Source organism: Sceloporus occidentalis, unplaced genomic scaffold (assembly GCF_023333645.1).
Source record: "Sceloporus occidentalis isolate IW3139 unplaced genomic scaffold, rSceOcc1.0.p SCAF_4, whole genome shotgun sequence".
Lineage (NCBI taxonomy): Eukaryota > Metazoa > Chordata > Lepidosauria > Squamata > Phrynosomatidae > Sceloporus > Sceloporus occidentalis.
The window spans coordinates 16,113,192-16,138,537 of NW_028316984.1; the positions used below are offsets into that span (position 1 = coordinate 16,113,192).

Sequence of the window (25,346 nt, forward strand, 5' to 3'; positions counted from 1 at the left end):
GAATCAATGGGATTTAAATAACACTTATTCAGCAACTGAATTAATGGATCTTCATTAGACTATAAACTGGATTTAATCCTGTATGCAAACAACTCTGAACTCCTTAAGAAATATGGGATATAAAATCTAGCAACTAACTAATCAAAGAAACTTCATTTGCAGAATTGTTATGAGACTAAACTGCTACTTGAAGCCTCTTGGAAGAATGATCACAATTGAAAAATAATGAAATAAACACAATGATTTGGGTTCGTGGCCTGAAGTAAATTATGGCCCCAAAGGGGTTGCGTGATGCTGTCCCCAAGAGAGCTGGACTGGGGTCATGGAAAATGCATGCCATGCCCCCAATCCGGCCAGCTTTTGCCCCAAATAGGAGCAGAAAAAGTCTTTTCCTATTTGGGGTGAAAAAAAGCTGCTCCTTCACCTCTAGACTTTTTGCCAGCTCTGGGGTGAGTGGTGTCTGAACACCATGCCCCCAAGTGACCCGGAAACCAGCTGCCGTGTAATCGCTGACATAGCTTCTGGGTGACTCAGGGGCATGGCGTGTCTAAACGCTAGACTCCCACTCTGCCCCCAAGCTGGCGCTTACTTCCAGTGTGTTCAGGCTCTGTTTCATTCAGGCTTTCAGAAGATACTCATCTGCAAAACACTAACTTTTCAAAGGGCAATCTCAATAAAAGAGTTAGGGCATCTTGTTGATTTCACCTGTTTACATATCCAGACAAACAACAACAGTAGAAGGAAAAGAGGAGGACTGTATCCACACAGAACCACCACTGGAAAGCAACACTTACCTTTCTCTTTCAGCTTTGTTTTTGATAGATTTGTCCTGGCTTATGGCTTTACTGTTTTCCATTGAAATTTTTGCTTGGTTGGCACGCATATCTTTGCTTTCCCTTAAAAACAAATTGCAGGGGGGAAATAAATTATGAAGAATTTCAAAATAATGTGTTGGAACATGAATGCCAGCAGTGGACAGGGTCAGAGCCTATTGTGAGCAAAAAACATTTTCCTCTCTCTTTATGGCACCCTCTTTCTACTCCCCCCTCTCTGTCTGATCTCCAACTGCCTCTTTCACCCATCCTTCCTCAGCAGCCACCTGTGGTGGGGCAGACTCATTTTGCTACTTCAACTGATTTTTTTCAGAAAACATCTGAACCTCTGCCATCCATACTTCTACACACTGAACTCAGTGGGACTTACTTATGAGTAAACATGCATGGTGCTGCATAGTTCAAATAGTTTATTGGTACATTTTTGTACCTGGACATAAGCAGAACATCCAATTGTTGTGCTCAACTGAATGATAGCTAAATTTACAGTGTTTCTCTCCAGGAAATTGTGTGTCATAGAAATGTGGCATAAGGACAGATCTGCTTGCCTGAAACATTTGGTGGTTACCTTGCTTCTCAGACAGAGGAGGGTTTATCATTTCACACATACTGAAGCAGATGTGGACACATATACACTGAAATTGCTGAGTAAAGATTCAGACAAGAGCCATCATTTCATTCACACTGTGATGATCTTGTTTACTCCCTGAGCGCTACTGCCTTCATTTATCTGACCAATATTTTACCATATGATATAAATCAGTTATCAAAAAGGAAAATCATCTGGATCTACTTGTAGTGTCAGTTGCAGAATGAGTCACTAACATTTTAGATTGTAATCCTATATTTATTGAATTAAGAATAAGCCTTAATCAATAGGTGCATGTGAGTAGACGTGTACAGGACAATATTGTTAGATTGTGCCATTTGAACAATCAATAATTTCAGAATTTAATTCTTTATCCTTCAGAACTGTTTAAAGGAACTTTAAAAAAAATAAAAGGACAATGGAAACAATAAACAACAACAAAACCAACACCATATCAAGCTAAAAATAAGTAGCAAGCAGATAAAAACAGAGTAAAATATTCATATATATATATAATATGCTAAAGTTCAGAGCATTCTAAAACCTATGGATAGCTTACAAATAGTCCAATTGAAATTTTTATCATTTAATTGTTTTTTACTGGAGTAGTGTGAAATGAAGTATACAATCTCTATGCGATTGTGTGTGCATGGTCATATGCTTGCAGCAAAGAGATAAATGAGAAGGTGATGTTACAAAAATAATGTCCACTAACTGAAGAATGAGAATATGGATAATGTTGGTGCTTAGCTTCTTTAATAAAAGTCAGAGCAGGAATTTTAAACAGAAATTATAATTAGAATATTTGGAACAATATCTTCCACATTACCTAAATCACTAAAAGCCAAAAAAAAAAAAAAAGTATTTAATCTGTCTGTTCATGCATAGTTATATTTTTCACTCTAGTTACAGACATAGAAATGTCTTACAGGCACTTTGCAGCCTGGGAATAAGTCTATGAAGTACAGCATGGAATCTGGTGTAACATAGAGTACAGCATATATGATATAAGGCACAAGACAGAAGGCTAGATGTATTAGAAGGTGTAATGTTGATGTTAACTTTGCCTGTCTGGTTTCATCACCCTCATTAGCTGGGCATTCAGATGGCCATAAAGTGATGAGATCCCAGACAGAATCCAGATTAGGTGACAAGTGGCAAGAAGACTCAGTCCCTCAATAGCTTACCGTACTCTATTCTTATAGTGCTGCTATTCCACTTTAACAGCTCTGTCTGCCTCCTGTTGCATTCTGGGATTTGCAGTTTAGAGAGGGATGAGTAGAATTCTCAGCCAGAGAGTTCTTAGGCTTCACTGAACTACAAACCTCAGAATGCAACAAGAAGCAGCCAGAGCAGTAAAAGTGGAATAACAGCACTATAGGAATGCAGTGGGGTATTCTAAAAATAGGGGTGGAGAACCATGCCTGTTTCATTTGAACAAGGGACCTCTTAGCCAATTAACACCTTAATCACCATGGATTCTTCCATGGCTTTGAGTAAGTAAACAGTGAGGTGGAAAGAAAAACTACAGAAGCAAAGTAACAAGCCTGGATTTCAAGAATGGGTAAATTTTAGCAGAAACCTATAAAATGGTAAGATAAATGCAATAAAATAAATAATGCATATATTTTCCTTCACTAATCACCACACTTATGTTCATCTATAGAAAAGTCTGTGTAGGAATTAAAAATAAATAAATTAAGGCCTGTTACAGACAGCCAAAATAAAGCTGCTTCGAGTCACAGTGGAGGTATAATGTTTCAATGATGCATGCGTCCTAAGAGTCCAGAAGTCGCACCAAAGCCACGCTCCAGCCCTAAGGACTGGAGCATAGCTTTGGTGTGGCTTCTGGACTCTTAGGACGCATGCATCATTGAAACACCATACCTCCACTGTGACTCGAAGCAGCTTTATTTTGGCTGTCTGTAACAGGCCTAAGTTTGGTTTGATTAAGGCAGCATCTGCCAAGCCTAATGGCAATGAAAGGCAGCTACCTGGTGCTTGCAATCTGTAAAACCTTTTAAAAATAAAATTCCCATAATGAAAACAGGTCTCCATCAGGTTTTCGCTGAACACCCCAGCTCTGTTCTGCAATGTTCCAGCTTCCCCAAATGAGCTGAAACAACTCACAACCTCCGAGACCTCCCCTGTCTGAATAGGACCATTGATACACCCACCTGTCATGAGAAAGCTTTAGTTGCTGGGTCTGCTGTTCATGCGCGTTAATTAGCAGCTTCTTTAGTAACTCACACTGCTGGCTCAAATGTAAATCACGCATTTCTTGCTCTTCAGCACTGTGCGTGTTGATCATCTCTGACCACTCTTTTGTGTGTTGTGCCACAATTTCTTTTACCTTAGGGAAAGGAGAACTGCATCAGTACTTCCATGCTTATCTTTCAAAGGCAGGCTATCAAAAGGCCTAATTTGTAGAAAGCACTGGGAAAAACTCCAAACCCCCACAACTAGGCATGCCATGGAATTAATGAGGAAATCACTCAAGAAATAGAAAAAAGTGAAAGGGATGCTTCTGGACACTTACCCTTATGCCTTCTTTGTTTTACAATATATAGTTTAAAATTACTGAAGGCAATCTTCTTGAGTTTACTAAAAATTATGGATACTACCCAATGTTTATTCACTTTGACTCGTGAAAAGAAAGGCACTCAATTTTTCCCTAACTGCAATTCCCAGCTGTTCCTGAGAGTTAATAGATCTTCCAGAACTCTATGGAATGCAATAGGTAGAAGGACTGGTGAAAATAAAGTGCCTCATTTTTGCACGTGGAAGCACTTTTTGCCATCACTTATGACAATCTAAGCATTTAACAACAACCAATTTTATGATTTTCTACAGATTTCAGTGAAAACCCATAACCAACAGAGATTTCTGTCTTATTTATGTGCCCACTATTCACAGGAACAATAAAATTACAGCACAGAATAACTGAAATCTGTGGCTTAGGTTAAGGATGACACTATTGGGGTGGGGAAACATGAGCATTGCCCACATGCAAATAGGAATTTTGCAGTCCCAAATAAAATTTCTCTTCAATTTATGATTTTCTAGCATTGCAGTAACTGGAAATTTCAACTAAGCCTTTAGTAATAAAGTTTAGCCCTCCAAAGGAAAGGGGCAAGCAAGGTACCAAGGGAATGAGAAGGCACAAATATGAGTTCTAGGTATGAACAATGTTCAAAGTCTCATTCTTTGCAACCCTATAAATATGGGGACTGAAGGACAATTTCAACACCACACCCTTGGAGTAGCACTCATAGCTTAGCTTGTTCATACATGGAAGTGACACCTGCTGACTTGCACTAGCAAAGAAGCTGGAAGAAAGTCAAGGAAGCAGAACATGCAGCTACATTTGGGCCCTTCTTGGTTACAAATTTTGGATGCTCTTAATTCAGTTAAGCACTCCAGTATCTGGATGAATCTATGTTCTTTGTTGCTACTTTCCTGTTGTGTAAGCAAACATTATTTCTTACTTCTAGAAACACCATACAAACAAAAGGGAGATGTGAAAAATGGCCAATTCTTCCCTTACCTTAGATTTGTGATCTGATGTTAGTATTTGTATTTTATTCTCTATTTCTTTTTTCACCTCAAGGCAATTATTTCCTCTAAACACAAAAAGCAAAGAAGATATTTCAGTCTAGCACCACATGTTAAAATTCCTAAAATAAATGTTGGAAGAGATGACCCAATACCGGAACATATTTGATAATAGATCCCTTTTTGCACATGAGCTTCCCTTTACATACCTTGACTTACTGATGTCTAACCCTAATACTGCATAATTCAATAACAATGATTAAATTGTGTAGAGAACGTACAAATAGATCAAGCTTATGAATCTGTATATTTCTCATTTTCTGTTTTGGATAACTGTAATTTATTTTTGTTTTAAGTTTGTGTTTTTATGTAGCTAATTAGAACCCAGAACATCCTGGGTTCATGTGAGGAGGGGCAGATTATAAATCAAGTAAATAAAATGAATGATTTAATCAATTAAATTTATCCTTGGGACAGTCCCAGGACCTTTTCCATGGATAGCAACAATAACCTCAGGTCTAAATCCAGTACTTACTCCCAACTAGAGTAGACCAACTGTATCCAGAAGAATTTGGTAATCCAACACTTGCATAAATTTCCTTAATTCACCAAATGCACTAGGGTACATCTACACTATAGAAATAATACATCTTGACACCACTTACTGCCATGATTCCATACTACCAAAGTTTTTTTAAGGCACCAGCACACTTTAGCAAAGAAGGTTGAAGACCTAGTCAAATTATAAATCCTAGAATTCCACAAGATGGACCTACATTACTTAAAGTGGTGTCAAACTGCATTATTGTTACAGTGTAGATGCACCTTATCATCTTTATCTCAGTGAAGACAGAATATGATAGACTTATTATTCTATCAGACTTAGAAAAATCTCCACTTGATGAAATGACATTTGGGATGTCAGGGTGATCTCATGGATACCTCTGAGATGGCAAACTTCTCTGGGGTCTAATTGCCTATACAAGTTGCATCTTGAGTTGGGGACTAATATCCAAAGCAAAGTAGAAGTAGGGAAACTAGGAAAACGAGAAGAGAATTCATATACACAAAATAGCTTGTACCAAGGGTTGAGGGCCAAAGCCAATATGATGGGGCCAATTATGTTTGTTATCTGCTACAATCTCAGGCAACCTATAGAGCTGTGAGCAATTTCTGATATCTAGGTCAAAAGGGAGGCATGGCTGAATTGAGCAGAACCCTCTTTTGTCTTGCTTCCCTACATTCTCTCACACTTCAGATATTTCTCTCCCATCCCATTACAGTTCTGTAAGCGAACTAGGAGTGGGGTGATGCTTGAAAACATGCAGATATGAGGGAATGTTCATCTGTCTATTCATGTTCACAGCAGACTTCCCACTCCATCTCTTACACACTTTCACATGTGGTCAGGTGAACAAAGAAGTTATCTTCTTTCATTAGATCTAGCTTGGCCTTTGTGTGGTAAGTTCCTAAAAATTCCATAGGGAGCAGCTTAGCACTTTTTCTTTCTTTTTTGTGCTGGAGAAATGTGCTGCTTATTAATCTGTGAACCTGAAGCCACAAGCATCTGTGAATTGCCACATGAACACACTAACTCACTAGAGATTCTGAGACATGCAGTGGCATTTGTAGTGCACAGCTGAAGTCCCTGTTCAAGTGCACTAAGCATGCAGTCCATCTGTCAGTGGGGAAGAGTTTAATTATATTTTCCCCCAATGGAAATTATGGCGTTTATATATAGACTTGTATTCTGGACAGACGAAGTAATTCTTCATTCAACACTTCATTAACTTGTGGAATCTGTAACCAAAAAGGGATGATGAGCACTGGCTTGTTGTTACTTTTTTATATAAAGAGAATTATATTTATGGAAGATGAGAGCTCTCACCCATAGCACAAAGGCTGAATGGGACACTCTAGTGCAGCAGGAGGCGAATAACTGTTGCCTTTATATTTGGTTTCTGGGTCTCTCAGAAGCATCTGGTTGGCCACTGCTAAAAACAGGATGTTGGGCTATGCAGGTGTTTGGTCCGATCCAGCAAGGATCTTATAATTTTATGGGACTGATATACAAGGGAAAGCCCTAGTTGAAAAATGATCATATTGGTTCTATACACATCTTCAAACAGGACAGGTGTCCTGCACAAGTCTATTTGCAGATCTTCATCTGTTTTATATGGACTTTCTCACCCACTTCACAAGCCACTACTGGATAACATCTTCAAAAGCTATGTGTGTTGGGGTGGACATAAATGAGATCCATTTCCTGTGTCCCCCATGGGTTCATTGCTACCCATCTTTTGTGCAGTCTGTATTTAGCTTCTTACCTTTTGAGGAAAATGAAAGCTGGACACATTAATATCTTGATTGTGGGAAATATTATAGTTTGATAGCATCTATGACTACTAGGGTTGCCAGAGTGACAAACTGGATAGGGCTATGCTTGTGCAGAAGTGGGAATTTCAGGTGATGCTTGTTATACAATCAGGTATAACCTCTTCTGCATACCTATTGAAAGTATCCCTCATCTTCATAACAATTAAAGGTATATGAGCCCTTGCCAATTTCCACTCTGGCAACCCTAATGACTTCAGCAGTTTTTCTTGTTGGGAATAGCCACATTTGCCATGCCAAAAAATAAAATTGTATGCAAAGCTTCTGTGATATTTCAGAACACACTTCAATGCAAGGAGAAAATGTCAACATTTTTTATCTTTAGGAAGAGAAGGATAGCATTTTGTATGTCCCAAATATCATTAATAAGTGCAACACTACACTCATTAGAAATTATCCAGGCAAATGTGACTATGCCAGGGCAGATCAGCATATATAATAGTCTAACCCTTGTACTGACAACACAGCAAACCAGTGAGTCATAAAACAGCATCAGTGAGTCACAAAACAGTATAGCTATGTTAGGTAACACCAGCCTCACTCGTGACTGCGAGTCATCATCCCTGACCACAAGCATGATAGTTGAGGCTGATGGGAAGTGAAGCTCAATAACAACTTGGTCTCAAAGCTGGGAAAGTCTAGCCTATCATCTGACTCTCTCTAAGCCAAACATTAGGTCTACAAGAAAGTGGCAAGTCTGAGTTTCAAATTTAGCCTTTCTTCTTGAATTTCACTATGGAGGTTTTGGAATTTGTTGCTTACATTTCAAATTAAAAAAAAGATTAGAATCATTTACAAACAACTGCACTAGCTGCTTCTTGAGGAACAACTGGGCATAAAATAAAAAAGTGAATTAATGCAACAGATATATCCTAAAATCACAAACTTGTAAGTCCTTTTTTATAATAATAATAATAATAATATCATACCCTTTTTTCTTGATTGCTTTTTCAAGGATTTTCTCATAAGCTAACTTCTCTTTGTCATACTGCGCTACCATTTTGTCAACTTGTGTGCAGTGCAACTTTTGCATGACACTGTGTTCCTGCAACAAAAAAGTAGTATGCCAGGTTACAGTGTGCTCTATGAAACATTTACATGTATGTCACAAGATATGAAGTGTGTATGTGTGTGTGTGTGTGGGGGGGACTTTTAACCTCTGACTCATGTGTTTTTTTAATCTTTGGAAGTCTTTTGATATTCCACAAAGGCCCTTTTACTGAAAGGCACCTGGCCCCCAGGTTTGCATATTCCATTGTAACTTAATCTAAATAGGTGCAACTGAAACAACTGCACATTCTACCTGTTTTCCACCCCTTCTCTTTCCTTGCCTTCCTGTTCTCCCCTCTGTCTTGCTGTACAGTACTAGATACAGTGCTGTTCAATAGTGATGACAGTAAATTGGATAAGGACCTTGGAAACCCAAATTCAAATGCCCATTCCAGTCAAGAAATCCAATGGGTGACACTGGCCCAGTCACTATCAGGCATGGTAATTTTCCAGGGTTGATGTAGACAATGCTGCATACAGCTATGAGTTTCTTGGAGGAGAGGGAGAACACAAGTGCAAGAGATAGAGAAGTAATACATAGATGGAGCAACCCTAAGCACTGGTGGTGGTGGTGGGGGGGCTAGGATGGGACAGAAATTTCCGTCCACTGGAGATAGGAGATTCTCCCATAAGGAGCACATTTACACTCCCCCCTCCTGATACACCAGTGGAGATGTCTGTAGCCGTAGATTGACCCCCAGTGGTGTTTCTGGTGGTGATAGGCCCTGGATCAGGCTGTTCAGGAGGCAAGGCAGGAGCAGCAAGGCACTCCATTCAAGATATCTTCATTTCCCCTATTCATACTTTAAAAAGTGGTCAGTAAGGTTGATATTGCATTCACCTGAAGTACAACTTTTATAGCAGTACCAATACAAAGTTCATTTCTATACCCGTTATTAATGAACTAGCACTTCCTAAGTGGTTTACAACGTGTAACCCAATTGCCTCCAACAAGCTGGGTACTCATTTTACCAACCTATGAAAGGATGGAAGGCTGAGTAGACCTTGGAGCCCTCCTTTAGGATCAAATTTACAATGTTGTGGTTGCAGTGCCAGCATTTACCACTGCATCACCGGGGCTTTTTTATGTGGACTTGTACAGGACTGCAGTGTGAAGAGCAGCTATAAGCATTACACAGGTAAAAAGCAGAGTGTGAATTGTGTTTCCTGTTTTTGTGTGGGTGTTGTAAAGTTCAAAACTCAGCTTAGTTTCCTCTTCTTGAAGTAGAAACTCTTTAATACCCCCCTTTGCCATTTTATTTTGAAGTTTACAGCAACCCCCACCACAAAGACTAACAACTGGGCATGGCAACTAGAGTTCTGTTTGGCTGATGTTACACTTAGCCATGCAAAAGGAACCAACTTTAATTAGACAGTACGTTTTAGGCACTACTACTGTACTCTATCTGAATAGGTAATTTCCCTTTGATCAAAACTTTTGTTTTCTTTTTGATGATCTGCGACCCTGTTTCTGAAAACTGATGCAAGACACTTCACAGGTAAATCAGTTTTAAAAATTACCATACCTTTACATGCCTCTTCTTCAAAGCATTCAGCTCTTTTTGCTGCTTTTTCAAATGCTTTATATATGCCTGTTCCCGATTAAAACAACAACAAAACAAATCAGGTCAATGTCTCTTTAAGATACCTAAAATTACAAGAACAGTTTTGCAACAATGGCACTTACATGCAAACATACTGACTTCAAATATATTACAAACTTAATACAACAATTAAAACTTACAAAACAAACATAATACAACAATTAACATCACAAACCAAGTTTGTAGTCTGTAACTAACATATTTCCTTTTCTGAAGTGAAGTATGCATATACACACACAGATAGGCAGCACTAACATAGCAGGACTGCATGACTGATGAGAAAGACACAAAGAACCCGTTCTAAGTTCCTTATTTATAAAGGTCCATACAAGCGGGCAGTGGCTACCATAAATTTGTGAATTTATTTTTTCAAAAATGCAAGAACTCTTGTTGATACTAGCAGAACATATCTTGCTGCTTTACAGGTGGTGAGAGAAATTTTCTGGATTCTTGCTCTCATGCACAAAACAAGATAAACATGGATTTACTTCCTTAACTGAGTTTGAGAGAAATACAAGAAGGGGGAAAAAACACAGGCTTCTTGCTCTTAATCACTCCCTAGCACTATAATGTCTGACATTTTGAAAGGTTCCTTTCATGTTCTAAGCGCAGTGGAATTAAATATTATTCTAGAAAATATTAAAAAATTATGAAGAGGAGAATCACGTCAGAATTCTCAAAGCATTTAAGTAAAGGTGGGGAACCTCAGATCACAGAAATGAACCTGGCTTTCCTATAGTCTCAAGCTTGATCTTTAGGGATTTCTCAATGGGCCATGGTTCCTTCCCTGTGATATTGCCCATTTAGGAATTCCTCAGCATTTGCATGGGATTTAACTATTCCTCATGGCTGACATGCCTCTTTGAAGACCTTGTGGTTGAAAATCTGAGTTTTAAGCTAAAATACACTTGTATTTTTAATCCTATCCTTTTGTCTTTGACTCCACTTACTACCCAGACACAGGCGTGTTACAGACCGCTCAAAATGGGCGGTCTTGCACTGCTGCCGGTTGCAGTGCGGAGGAGCCCCAGCATCCAAACTGCGCAGCTCCTCCCCGCTACAAATAAGAAGCGCTTCTCTTTGTGGCACAGTTATGATGCTGCGAGTTATGATGCTGCGAGGCGCCAATGGCGCACTCGCGGCATCATATGTGCTGCGCGACGTGCGGATGCAAAGCATCCGCTACGTCAAGATGGCGGCCCCCGTCTGTAACGGGCCACAGTCTCTGAGATCTTGCCTGAAACTCAACTTGGCCTCTAGGTGGAAAAGTATTTCTCACTGAAGAGTTAATTTACTCTTGCAATCAACATGATGATAGATGTTTCAGTCAGGTTGTTTCACATCCAAGAAAAATGAAAACCCAGCTGGAAAAAATCTCTCAATAAACAAGCAGTATAGTATAAAGGTAAGCCTACTGGACAATGTTGGCCTATGGTTCCTAAATAAGTCTTTCATAACATTTTAATGTCAATTCATTTATAACGTCCAGCAGATAATTCAATGCATTCTCTTCCCAGGTTTGAGAAAATATATTGCTTTTACATATGTTTACCTTCATTTGCTTCAAGTCCTCTATCTTTATCTGAGGAATAAGGTCTATACCTAAAAAGGAGGAGGGAAAAAAAAGGAAATCAGACACTTTGACACTATTTTAATCCCAGTGATGGTCATTTTAATTGCACTTTTAATGAGTCACCCAGTCCTACTTAGGAGCTATACTTATTCTCATAAAGAAAGGTAAACGACAATGTATACTCATGCTTCAAAATTAAGATCAGTCACAAGCCTAAATCCAAATGCTAGTCCCAACCAGAGAAAACCTACTAAGTTCCATTGATGCAATGGTTCTAATGTAGTTGGGACTAGAAACTGGATTTAGTCCATAGTATTTCTTCTAGGATAAAGAGACATAGTTAAAACAAAAGCTTTCAACTCCTTCACAGGCACGTTTACCTTTCTTAATTTCCATTCCAGGTCCCACACTAGATGTGGCGTTTGGTCTAAGTTCAGAGCTAGTCTGAGGAGTAACGTTTGTTTTGGGATTATTAGCTTTGCCTTTCTTATCATTCTTTGATGTGTCATTTGGAACATCAGCTATATCACTCTGTAAAAAAACAAATAATTTTTAATAGATCATTGATAAATCTGTAATTAAAAGGAATAGAAACTGGATATAGATTTGAACCACAAAGGATTCCAACATCACAGTGCCTGTATTCCAATCCAGGACATGAATATAACCCAGCAATAAGGATGTAAAGAATATTAATGATTTTAATTCTCACTGTTGAAAAAACAGTCAATAGCCATGAGATTTTTCACATTTCAGATGTTTTTGTTATCTTGTGCAAGAATCATAGCAAGAACTGCTGTAATCTTTCCCAGGAAGGAGCAAATAATTAAGTAAGTGAAGATTTATATCCTTATCCAGCAATCAGTGCAACACAACGACAATTTACCTTGTCAATACTAGGCATGGGAGTAAAATTGTCATATTTTGTTTCCTGGTCCACACATGGATTTCCTAACACTTACAAAGCCCAGCAATTTTTCACTAATTCTGTATTTCTGGAAGCTGGGTCTTTGTATGACAATACAATTTTTGCACACCACCCATTTTAACACAAAAGCTCCATAGGTATTTCTGCACAGAATAACTTCCTGGGATGTGTGAATACTGGGCAAAAATTGTGCAGAAACATTAGCTTTCTCCAGAAGTGGGAAGAAAATTATATATAAACTATTCAGCAACACATGTAAGGAAAAAAATATTCAAATAGCTGCATCTCTAATGAATACCACACAAAGACCATATTATCTAAAATTGCACTATCCTACAGTGCACAACCTAATGACTATTTTTAAGAGACTCAAAGCAAAATACTTGGCAATATTTTCAGTCAATTTTGAACTGCAAACACCTTAAATTATTTTTATACTTAAGCTGACAAAGCACAGCCACTACTGGTACCAATCCACTAATGCCTTCTATAATTCTACTGTTCCTCTCCAAGAAGGTGCTTGCTGTTTACAAAACGATGATATCTTACACAACTTTAGGCATGTCTACATGGGCCAATTACACCGGTTTCTCCCTGCCCTCACCACAACCTGTCTACATGGCAAAGGGCCAAAACCCTGATTTAAGTGTGGATTGCCTTCATGAGGAAAGGCCATTTCCAAACTGAATCTACTCTATCCCAGCTTAAATTGGAATGGAGATGGCAGGAGAGAGTGGGTTAATACTGCAACTCCCTGAGACAGGCCAGGTACTTATTAATGGAAGTATAAGATCTTGGATCAAAAATTAATTGGCCTAAGCATCCACAGATCACCCACACATTACTTAAACCACAGATGTATTTATATACTGTTGTATCACAGGTTGCTAATACATTTTGCAACTTATCTCCCCAGCTCATAACAACATAATTTATGATAGCATAAACACATAACTAGCCTAAAATTAGTCATGGAGGAATCTATCTGAAGTTAATAAAGAGAAAGGTAGTTAATCTTGTCAGCTCTTCTCATCTTTTAAATCTACTAGAAAAGGGTTTAAATAAAATAAAATGCAAATCACTTCCTTATCCACAGTTAATTACTACTTACTGTTTCAATCCCCATAGCTCTCATCTGGTCTGCTCTTTTCTCCATGACAGATAAAAATTTCTTTGGATCTGACAAGGCATCCACAATGTCTAAAAGAAATTTAAAGTACGTAGTCAAAATAATTTCCCCCACTTCAGATCCATTCACAATTGCATCACATACATTTCCACAAAGAGTCTGTGCTTAATTTTGTCAGAAACTACTAGTCTCTTCATTAAGGGCTAATAATTATGGAAAGCCATCCTAGACTTCAAAAGAGATTATAAAATATGTGATGACCCATCTTGGGCTCTAACTAGGATGTTACAATTCCAGAAAGGAGGGCAGTAGGAAAAGAAATATACAGCATTTAGCTGTTCCTTTGGTTCTGCACAGCTTGGACAAATCCCTGTTTCCAGAATGATTCAAGGCTGGTATGGAAAGACCATGTGAAGTCAGCTAACAAGCTAGCAAAGTATCTTATCTGTATAGGAGCACAGTTCCCAATGTTAGGGAATGCCCTACTTGTCCCTCCCCATCTCTGTCAGAAAATTATGTGCATCACTGGAACTTTCTTGGATGTTTTCCTGAAGTGACTCTGACAACTAATTTGTTTCTTTTAAACTAAGAAAATAAATTATTTATTTAATAACCTTTTCAACAGTAGTGGTTGCTGTTGGGGAGAATCTCAGTGAAAATACCAGATGCACATGCTTATATATTTCTCTTTTCGAATTGCATCCCAAATACAGTATAAATATTATGGAAACCTCTTACCTCTTTAAAAAAGCACACAATAGCAAAGACTAATTTACATTTGGGAATTTATTTATTTATGGCGACTTAACAGTGGCTAACTTCACTCCTTTTGTGGTGTTATATTCTCACTGTGTTCATTATTATTATTATTATTATTATTATTTTGCAGTAAAATCTCAGCAAGATGGAAGGTAATACGAAAAGAGGAACAGAGCACTATAAGTGGATAGATTCCATTAAGAAAGGAAGCCATAGCACTTGAGTTTGTAAGATGTAATCAGGCCAGTTGAGGATGGGGTTCTTGGAAGTCTCTCATTCAAAGGGTCACCGTAAGTCAAAATCAGTTTGACAACAAATAACAATAAATATCCTCAATGAATGGCAGACAAAGAATCTCACATAGTTCAAGTGCTGGCTTTTATTTTTGCCTGAGCATTCATGGATATAATCCCACTTCTTCAGATGCAGTACAGAGTGATAATAAGTTTATTCCTGCACATTTATCCAAAGAATGTATTCAAAGAAGTGGAGTATATCCATGAAAACTCAGGCAAAAAAAAATTAGTTAGTCTTAAAAGTGCTACTGAATTGGTTTTTCTTTTCCCCTCCCTTCTTCCTTCCCTTCCTCCTTACTTCCTTTTAGCTATGGAATTGTTTACATTTGACTCTGGAGTATTCTGACCCTTGAATTCCACCCAAAATCCTCCTTATCTGTTGCAGCTTTTCGGCAAATGACAGATAGCAGCCGACCCATGTAGTCCCTGCAAGCTGGCCATCTCTGTTTTTGTGCACACAAGATGCTGAGGTCAAAATGAGGCATCCAGCCTTGTTCTGACCACAGAGCAACTGATACCAGCACAGCGATTCAGCAAGGATGGTTTCAGGGACTGAGTAGGAAGGCATCTGCCCATCATTTTCCCCGCTCTGGGTTTTCTTTAAATCTCGGGGCAAAGGATAAGTTAGGAAAAGGGGTGAAAACCCTGAATTGGGATTTTGGGGCTGCATAGTGTAAACAGCATTCATCCAGCCTGGGAAAATTCAAGTCAGTAATGCACAAAAGCCTCAAGTGTGTGTGTTAACAGGTCTTGGAACTGCAACTGTACCTTTCAAGGCTCTGTTCTGGGCCTACTCTTCTACTTAGCTTGTTACAATACCTTCTGGTCTTTTCAATAGCAAGACAGCAGAAATGGACAATACCTCTTTCACCCATCCACTAGTTAGGCTATTTCTATAAGATTGCTCTGACTTCTATTACATGAAGCGGATCACAGCCTCTTGGCAAAAGATGCAACCATTTACACTACAGTGCTTGAGAAGGAGTGAATGATGGACTATATAGGGTTATTGGTGATTGAAAATACTCTGAATAGCCTCAACACTTCTTCCACTCCTGAACTCATTTTATTTTATTTACGTTAATGGAAAGATATTATATGATTCCATAATTACCCTATCAGACCTCACATTCACATTTATATTCTTGAATCCTAGGTCACTTGCACTTACCATATATACTTGATTATAAATCGACCTCATGTATAAGTCAAGGGACGTTTTGGGGACCAAAATTATGGGTTTTGATATGACCCATAGATAAGTCAAGGGTAAAACATAGGGGCATCTAACAAATGATGTAAAGGAAGAAGCAAAGGAAAACAATGCCAAAGAATTTACAAAATTCCAGCAGGCATAACTGCTTGTGCTCACACTAAAGGCTGGATGAATGAGACAATAGAGTGGGTCAGTGGTTCCAGTACAGATTATATTCTTGCCTTTCACTAGGAGATGGTTCTTTTTTAAATAAGAGTTAAAGTACAATATTCACATTGACCAGTGGATAAGTCAACTCATGTTTTTTGGATCAATTTTTTGACCTAAATTTGTAGACTTATACATGGGTATATACAGTAAATCCTGCTAAAATCCATGAGCCTAAAGAGCACAGTTTATAGCCTTGGTCATAAGAATGTCAAAATTCGCATACTGAAGCAATACCTTAAGTTTGCCATGCCTAATGTTTCATGCTGGTTTCAATTAGACCTTGAAATTAGCTTGGCTGCTTTTGTAACTACTGTGATTCCTCCATGTAGTTAAAAAACGTCTCACTGCACTCTAATTACTGTTCAGTCTAAAAGTAAAATAAGTAAATGAATTTATATATGCCTAATAAAAGTTTAGTAGTCCTTTATATTTCATTATGGAAAGTGTTTGAACTATATTCTTAATTCTTTCCTGACAGACTCCTTAAGAGGTTTAAAACAAAAAATCAGGTGTTTACCTCCAAACCCATCAGGCACATATGTTTTCAGTACAATGTTGCAGAAGATTGTTGGCAGAGATAATGGTTTGTTGCCTTCATTTCGAAGGGAAATGTGTCTGTAACCTGCCTGAAGACCATCTAGAGGTAATATCCTTTGGCCAATCAGTCTGTTGTTGTCATCGTAAACAGCTATCCTCAAGACTGCAAGATCTGGTAGAATAACCTAAGAAATCCAAGAACACAATGGTAATTGATAATCACAATGCTATAGATTCAGTAGTTGAAGGAATCCAGGAATCACATCCATGGCCAGTTTCTAATGGTGTCAGGCCTGAGAAGTGCTGTTTGGTTATACCTCTACAACAATATTAGAATCGATTCCAGATGTGTATTTTATACTCATATAAACATTTTATTTAGAATCTATAGTGGATAGTGATTATAAATACAAGAGCCCATATGAGAATTCCCTAGATTTCTGTTACTCTGGTCAGTATCCAAGACTAGGTTTCTGCTGATAGAACAGCAAAATCCAGTGGAAATGGGAATGCACAATCTCAGGTCTCCTGTGTGCCCCACTCCTTACATCCTCAAAACTAGTTCTGAAAGATTATGAAACTCTCCAGAGCTGCTTTTCAGGTGACATAGGGAGTGGTATGTTGGATCTAGATCTGGAATTTTAATTCTAAAAATAGAATTAAGAAAATTGGGAAGAAGCAAGCAAATAAGCCAAAAGTGGTAAACATAAACGAAGTGTTTGCATTTTGGAAATGAACAATGAAATTCCAAATTGGAGTTTTCGGTACAGTACAAAAACATAGACAATATTGTCCATGGCCACATTATCTTTATTGGCATAATTTTACTTTCTCTGCAGGCATCTCCACCCTGCTCCCTGTCATGCAGTTTAGTTGGAATGCACACAATGGTAGCAACATAACCTGTGATGAATGAAAACATTTATCTCTTTCATATACATAATTATACTAGGCCAGGCAATCCAACTGAAATCCCATGTCAGAAGGGATTTTTTCTGATTATTAAATACTGATAAAAGAGATGAGGTCACTTATCAAGAAGTTTTTCTGTAGCTGAAAAACTAATCTTACTGCTGCAGGAAAGGCTACTACTTCCCCAACCCCTCCAAAGAGGAATATGAAGTAGAGGAGCAATTCTTCCTCCTTTCTATATACATATAACCAATTTAAACAATCCTGAAATCTTAATAAAATATTAATTATGAAAATTAAATACAATCTCACCATTGTCAGCATCTAAGAGAACAAATGTATAGATGATATGAACAGGGAAATATCCAGATGTTCCTGTTCTAAAGGATAGCCCCACTAAAGCTATCACCCCTCAACTTTATGTAAAGTACTTGACTCTCCAACCATAACCATAAATGAAACTTCATGGGAACTCTATATTGTTCTCTTTCAGTTGGATAAGAAGAACAGTTAATGTTTAGATGTGTATGAGAGCAGTACCATCGCAGGTGGGAGAATTCCATCACTCTAGAACACTCTAGGTCTTTATTGTATCTTCCCACCACAAACTGCATCTGTAAAGGCATAAGAATCGATTCTGTATTGTCTAGAAATAAGCGAATAGCCAACAAAGGAGTTGTTGTACAAATCCTATCCATGAAGATGTTGCCTTCAAAAGCTGACCAAAGTTCCCATTTCCCTGATTGGGTTGATTTTCAATGGCTGATGGGCAGCCCTCTCTTTCATATCCTTCAGTAAGGCAATATATGAATAGCTTTTTCTTTCATGAAAAAAAATAAATAAAGAGGTCTTCCCTCTTTTAGATATGGGCCCTCTCATTAATGCCAAAATGTAGGGCTTTCTTCTTCTCTTGGCTATACACATTTAGGAAAGAATGAAGATACAACAACGTCTTAAGAAGTGTAGAAGGCAGAGAAGACTATAAGTTACAGGTGGAGGCCATTTTGCCCTGATGAAAGATGTACATAATTTTGTTACCCAATAAAGACTGTTTTTGAGACTGCAGACTCAGGGCATTGTTACTGTAAACTGTCTTGGAAACACTTCTTTAAGAAATGTTTGGCTATTTGAATGAATGTTCTCCAAGTTTGAAAGAATGTTCTGAAAGAACTTTTAACTTAAATCTGGTTGCTATTCCCAGTGAAACAGACCCATTAAATCACCTTAACTTACTGACTTACCACACATTAGTTAAGATTATGTAATAGCTGCTACATCGTAGATCAACACTTTTATAAATCTCATTCAATCAGCCTACTCTAGTTGGGACAAATAATTACATTTAAGGAAATTGTGCAATATGGCGAGTTATTTGAACAAGTTTTAAAATATTTTTGAGGACAGGAAATACAAGGCTTTTCATTAACACAGTCAAGTATTTTTTTTTTTTTTTGTCAGAACTGTTACCTGTCTTATAATTACATCGGCACTACAGCCTCTCTTCAGATCTGACTAAAGTACTTGGAAATATCTGTGAATTCAGCCTTCATAGGTGAGATGAGGTTGATAATGGTGAGAAGAGAAGGCACTCAGAGTACTTCCATAAATTTTCTGAGTAGATTAAACCATGCAAAATGGCCCCAAATTAAGAAGAACCTCATTGGATTATAGAAAATTAGCTAATGTCCTTTCCATCTTTCATGCTGTGGGAATCATGTTGGTCCATGGTAGAACAGTATACTGTTAATGCAGAAGATGTCTAACAGACGTAAGATGCCTTGGTTCCTTGATGATAGAATGGTAGGCTGTCCCAAAGAATCATGTGTATGTCACCATGTGTGACATGAGAACTGCCCTATTCTGTCCTTCCTAAATTTTCTCACTCACTAGGAAACTGAAACAAAACATGTACAGTTGGCCCAACTAGCTATGAGATAGTTTGGATTTTTTAATGCTGAAGAACTTGATGATTTTATAGCTTAGTGAAATGTAAAAAAGGACCATAACAGGATAAAAATCCACTGTATCTGCAATCTGTCAAGAATATTTCTTAATCCAAAAATCATCTGTTGATGCTAAATCCAGTCTGTACTGGTGTTGAAGCAGTTCTACTTTCAAATAAAGAAATACGACTTCATTCATTGGATAATTGGCATAACCTCATTTTGGAAGGTTTCACATATGGCTTTGTCCTGGCGTTTAACTTATGTTTTTGCGATGGAGTTAGCTGTCCTTATCATTACATGAAGTAATTCAGGAAAAAATTCTTCAAAGCAAGATAAATGGCTCTGAATTTGCAACCTGGCATCCCTGGGCTATGTTATGCTTAGGCACTTGATTTCTGATATGACTGGCCCCATGCACCAGGAGAGAAGACACCTACCCAATTAGGGAGATGTTGGAAAGATAGTTGTCTGACTGTTTGGACATGGTAATCCAACAGGAAACACTTCAGGGGCTTCACAGATAGAGGAAGAGGGAATTTGTTATGAAAAGGGAGCTCCAATAAAGGCTTTACAGCCTAGCAACGGCCTGTCATCTTCCCTTGTGGGAAGGAAGGTAATTGTTCATCCACTTTCCAGTTGGGGAGTGGGGAGGATTTCCAGCCTTGCCTATAGAACAGTAGGAACTTTATTCCAAACTTCAGTTTTACAACAATGAATGTGATTTCATCCATACTGTACTTGAATACTGTGAGGTCTGTATGTGCAATTGCAAAGTGCAAGTAATCAGGCTATTATGTTTCAATTACCCAGGCTGCATTAATGGCAGTCCTCAAGAGACAGACATATTAAATAGGAATAGGTCCCTCAATGTCTCAAATTTTGGTAGAAGCAGAAAACAACTCCGTCTTCTTTCTCTCCAACTAGTTACTTATTTGTAGAACCCATAACAAATAAATAAATAAATAAATAAATAAATAATAACAGACTCTTCCTCCAGAGATTGCTAATTGACACTCCATCAATATAACATAAAGGATCAGTAAATATAGACCAAGAATATTGATGTTTAGCAGTATTCATACTTTTATTTAGCAATGGCAAATTTAAAAAGATAGGCCCAGGAAGAAAGCAACCTGACAATGGCCTCTGCTAAACACAATGCAATGGAACTGGTTTGTTTATTTAAAATATTTCTATCCCAGTTTATTGCTGGAAAACAGCTGTGTATGACAGACAACAATGGAAAAATAAGATACTCTGGAAGTTGACCTAAAATATATTTAATAATAAAAATAAAATGATGACAGTTCTGAAGGGACAATGTTGAGAATGCTTAATCCCCAGGACTTAGAGACATCATGTTTGTCTAGTCAGTAAAACAGAGTAAGATGCCTCTTATTTTATTTTATATGCAGTGGTACTAATGGCAGTCTAGGCTGCTGCTTGAACCATTGTAGCCTTCAATGTCAGTTAATCCATCTCTATTTTCATTTGTTTATATAGTTATAAAACCAATGATTCATTAAAAAATATAGAGACTAGCATGCATCACTAAGTACAGTGAGACTGGCTGAATGTATGCATTAAAAATATAGTATCACAACTTAGCAATACCTTACAGTGGAATGACAACATATAATATGTATTACAACAACAGTAGTTTTACTTTTCAGATAAAACAGGAGGACAATAAAACACAACTCACACATTACCTGCTACAAGTTTGCACGAAGTTTGTGCCCTAATGACAGGCACCATGAAGCCTAAGCCTACTGCCTCACAGTGTTCTTGAGAGTGTTTTCAGCTACAGTGCTCTGCTGCAGAAATTATTTTATGCTGTCTTCCCAAACTATAATTAGACCAAATGTCTGCCATATGAAAACTTGTGCCAAATGATTTGTAAAATTTATATTATCCACAGGGATAATTAAAAAGGGCATGACTTCTAGCCAAAAAGATCCTAAAGGAGGTGGAAAGCAGGTAATTGTTCTGCATTCTGGACAACAGAACAAGTGAAAAGATAAGAGACACTGTCAAAGACGGCACCACTAACGCACATACTTTGGATGAAACTCCAATTGATTAGAAAAAAAAATAGAATGGGATATAAAAAAAAATTAAAGACACCATAGATTACAACTGAGGGTGAATTTACACATGCAGTTTTCATAAATCTCTCTGCAGTATTTCTGTTGTTAAAGATTACATGCATGTATCCAGCATAGTGCAATTTAAGTCTGCACCTGTTTTCTCCCATCTAAGCTTATTCAGAATGGGATGTAAATGAGATGGTAGATTCCTGCAGTGTTACCTCTTGTAGAAGAGACTTCCATTTATTTATTTTAGTTTTAAACTATCCAGTGGCCAGAGTTCTCTAAGCAGGGTATAATACATTGAAACTGAAATAATAAAACAGAATGAACAGCAGTATAAGTAATAACCTTAAAAAAGCAGAATATAAAACCAAAATGAAACCAGAAGGAACAAAGAAGTGTAGAAAGTTCTACAAGCACTGAAACAGTTCTTAAAATTCTTGAGCAGATAAGAAGGACTCCAATGGGTGCAAAAAAGGTGGATGGTATTGCATGGGTGGGATGCTACCACTTTAAAGACTCTTTTGTGGCCATCTGCCTTTTTTTATTTGGTGAAGGCACTTCGATGTGGCCTGCAGATGATGACCTAGGTAAATAGGGTAAGATAGATTATTTCTGTTAACCTGGCCTCAAGCAGTTTTAAGGCTTTAAAGGTATATAAGCCAGTGCAGACAGCAAAGTAGTGGCACAAAATGACTATACTGGCCAGTTCTAGTTAGGAGTCTAATCACTCCGTTGTTTCTCACTCACTCGCTGCCACAAGGTTGTGAGTTCAATATCGGCCAAGGGCTCCAGGGTTGACACAGCCTGGCATCCTTCTGAAGCTGCTAAAATGAGTACTCAGGTTATTGGGAACCATTAGCTTACATATTGTGGAGTGCTTAACTACACGATAAGGGGTATAGAAATGTACTTTCTATTGCTATTTCTGAGTCTTGAAGTTTCTGGACCATTTTCAAAAGCAGCTCATTATTCGTGCTCTGATAACTTTTCGCTTGGATTATTTCATGTCTTATAACAGATGCTAGGCATAGCTGTCCTGGTAGGGTTGCAGTTCAGTATCAATTTAAGCTGACAAAAGGCATGCCGAAGCAGACTATGCTTCTAGTGACAATTAAGGACATAAGAATACTGCTACATTATGAATCCATGGTAATCCTTCAGGGGGAGTACTGCCCCCTTTGAAAAAGGCTGAACAGAACTTAATTGGACAGATGAATTGTCCACAACCATCTCCAGTTCGTCTGAACTGAGTCTCAGGAGATTATCGCACACAACTTATTCTGTCTTATCCCCAACAGGATATACAAGCGTTAACATGTCAATGACAAATCTTACCGCATTCTTCCATATGTAACCCATGCTTGTCCCATGGCTTTTCAAGAGCGCAATTTTCCCATCCTTGAAAAACCACAAGCTGGGTTTCATACAGGTTGCATATGCCTGGCCATGGAAGAATGTGGTAAGTACCGTCACTGACAGTTAAATGTGCATCTATCCTGTTGGGGATAAAACGGGATAAGTCATGTGCAATAATCTCTATAGTTAATTGTCCCTTATTCAGCCAATTAACTTGCCCAAGCAGCGGTTTAGAGCTTCAACAGCCTCATGAACATTAGATGAAAAGGAGAGGAGAGCTGTGTATCATTTGCATTGGTGTAATTGGTTTCATGACACTCAAACAACCATCGCAGTTGGTGCATGAAGATCTTAAAAAGCATGGCAGATAGAATCTTGAGCCATGGGGCAAAATAATTCCTAGCACCATCTTTTGAAATTAGTCTTTGAATCAGCAACAAAACCACTGGCAATTCAGACAGCCTAACCAGAAGGACACTATGGCTTATGGGACTGAAAGCCATTGAAAGGTCCACCAGGATGAACAATATCTCTTCTTTGACACAGGCCAATTCCACAGGAAAAAGTAATTTTCAAAACCAGGCCTAAACCAGATTAAAATGGATCTTACAAAAAACAGTTTTATCTGGTAGAACCTGGAGTGAGGCCCTGCACTTTCTGCCAGTCTGGGGATGGAGGATTATACCACCTTATTTTGCTGCATAGTTAATATAGACCTGCATTTGTATAAACTTGAATTTGCACAGCTTCATTTTGCGACACTGTTAAACCAGGCTTACAACAGAAAATAATATTCAATGGCCACAGGATTGTACCAACCTTTATTTCTTTAGATGCTGAGAGGGCCTTTGATAAAATTTACTGGCTATTTATTTTCATAGTATTGACTAATTTTGGGTTTCCTAAAATATTTTTGAAATGGATAAAAATATTATATTCAACATCAGGAGCACAGATTTATGACCAATTTTTTTTCCTTCTCATCCTTTTTTTTTTTTTTACATCAAAATGGGATACAAGACAGGGATGACCATTGTCTCTTTTAATATTCAATTTGTGCTTGGAACTCTTTGCATGTGCTACTATACAAAATTCCAGGATCATTGGACTTGAGCATGTGGGTTGACAATTTAAAATACTCTTTTCACAGATGACCTTTGTTGTTCATTTCAAAGACCCAGCAATCCCAAACAAGCATCTCTAACTAGTATGGCTATGACCTCTGACTAAAATCTATAGAGCAGACCACATGTATTGGTCACCTCAACATCTGTTCAAGAATGGTAATCTAAATCAGCAAATTGTTAGAGATGTAAGGCTGCTAATGCTTCCTTAACACATATGTTTTGGAGTTGTTTTATAGTAGCTACATTTTGAGAGAAAGTAATCAAAGAAGTAAAATTGGTTTCGCAGAGTTCCTTGATATTCAGGGGTGTGTATTTACCTGTTTCTTGAAAATTAATAAATGGCCAATGGTAGTTGATTTTTCACTCTCCTTTGACTACTGTAAGATTGATTCTTCATTAGTGGAAATAATTTTTCTCCACCTATGATCTAATGGATAGAACATCCAACAATGCTTGCAGCATTTGAAAGAATGATATATTGGCAAAATTTGCAAATAGACATATGTGGATATTTAGTCAGCTTTTATAGAAATTTATGACCAACGTGGTTATTTTCTGTCCGTCTGTGATTTTATTTTTCTGCCTTTGTTATAGCTAAGTAAGGTAACAGTAACTGAGTTACAGGTAGCTGAGGTCTTCTTTGCGTGTAAACAAAAATTATTTTTAAAAATTGTTTAAAAAAAGAAAACTAAAGGATTGTACCATCTCATTTTGCTGCACAGTTAAACTAGGCAAGGACCATGATTATCACAGAAATATTGCAGTTTTCAACCGCTGTGAAAAGAAAGTTTTGCAAAGTGCCCTATGTAAACTCACCCTGGAAAGTAATCTTTCATAATATATTTACCAAAAGGTGTCTATCACATTTTGGGTGAAAGAGAAAGAGAGAGAGGGAAAAAATGTACATGACGCACACAGGATGAGGGCACCAGCCTCAGAGGTGGAGGCAGCACCCTCCTGACTTAATCCATGTAATGACATTGACCTTAGCTTTGGATGCAGCATCTCACCTGCCCTCTTGGCTGAAGGAACAGTACAAGATAGCAGCCACTGCCAGGGCAGGGAAGGAGTTGTAATCTCCAAGGAATGTAGAGGATCACCAGCTGGAGCTCATTCTGAGCAGACTGCATACCTGGAACACAGGCATAGCCACGAACGAGGTGGGTTCCTCCAAGAGGGAGGAGGAGGAAGCAAGAAGAGGAAAAAGCCAAACAGAAAAAAATAAAAATCATGTGA

General features: G+C 38.0%; 1 protein-coding gene across 16 annotated transcripts in view; it reads right to left on the minus strand.

The window, feature by feature from the left end:
* The window catches only part of PLCB4 (phospholipase C beta 4), a 214,531-nt gene that overhangs the window by 10,551 nt on the left and 178,634 nt on the right, over window positions 1–25,346 (minus strand). For all 16 annotated transcript variants that reach the window (XM_089519296.1, XM_089519297.1, XM_089519294.1 and 13 more), the window contains 9 exons: window positions 16,654–16,858; window positions 13,638–13,726; window positions 11,979–12,129; window positions 11,578–11,627; window positions 9,948–10,013; window positions 8,301–8,416; window positions 4,970–5,045; window positions 3,600–3,775; window positions 795–896 (listed from right to left, as the gene is read on the minus strand). In XM_089519296.1, the coding sequence (XP_089375422.1) occupies window positions 795–896; window positions 3,600–3,775; window positions 4,970–5,045; window positions 8,301–8,416; window positions 9,948–10,013; window positions 11,578–11,627; window positions 11,979–12,129; window positions 13,638–13,726; window positions 16,654–16,858 (1,031 nt within the window). The remainder of the gene's footprint in view (window positions 1–794; window positions 897–3,599; window positions 3,776–4,969; window positions 5,046–8,300; window positions 8,417–9,947; window positions 10,014–11,577; window positions 11,628–11,978; window positions 12,130–13,637; window positions 13,727–16,653; window positions 16,859–25,346) is intronic.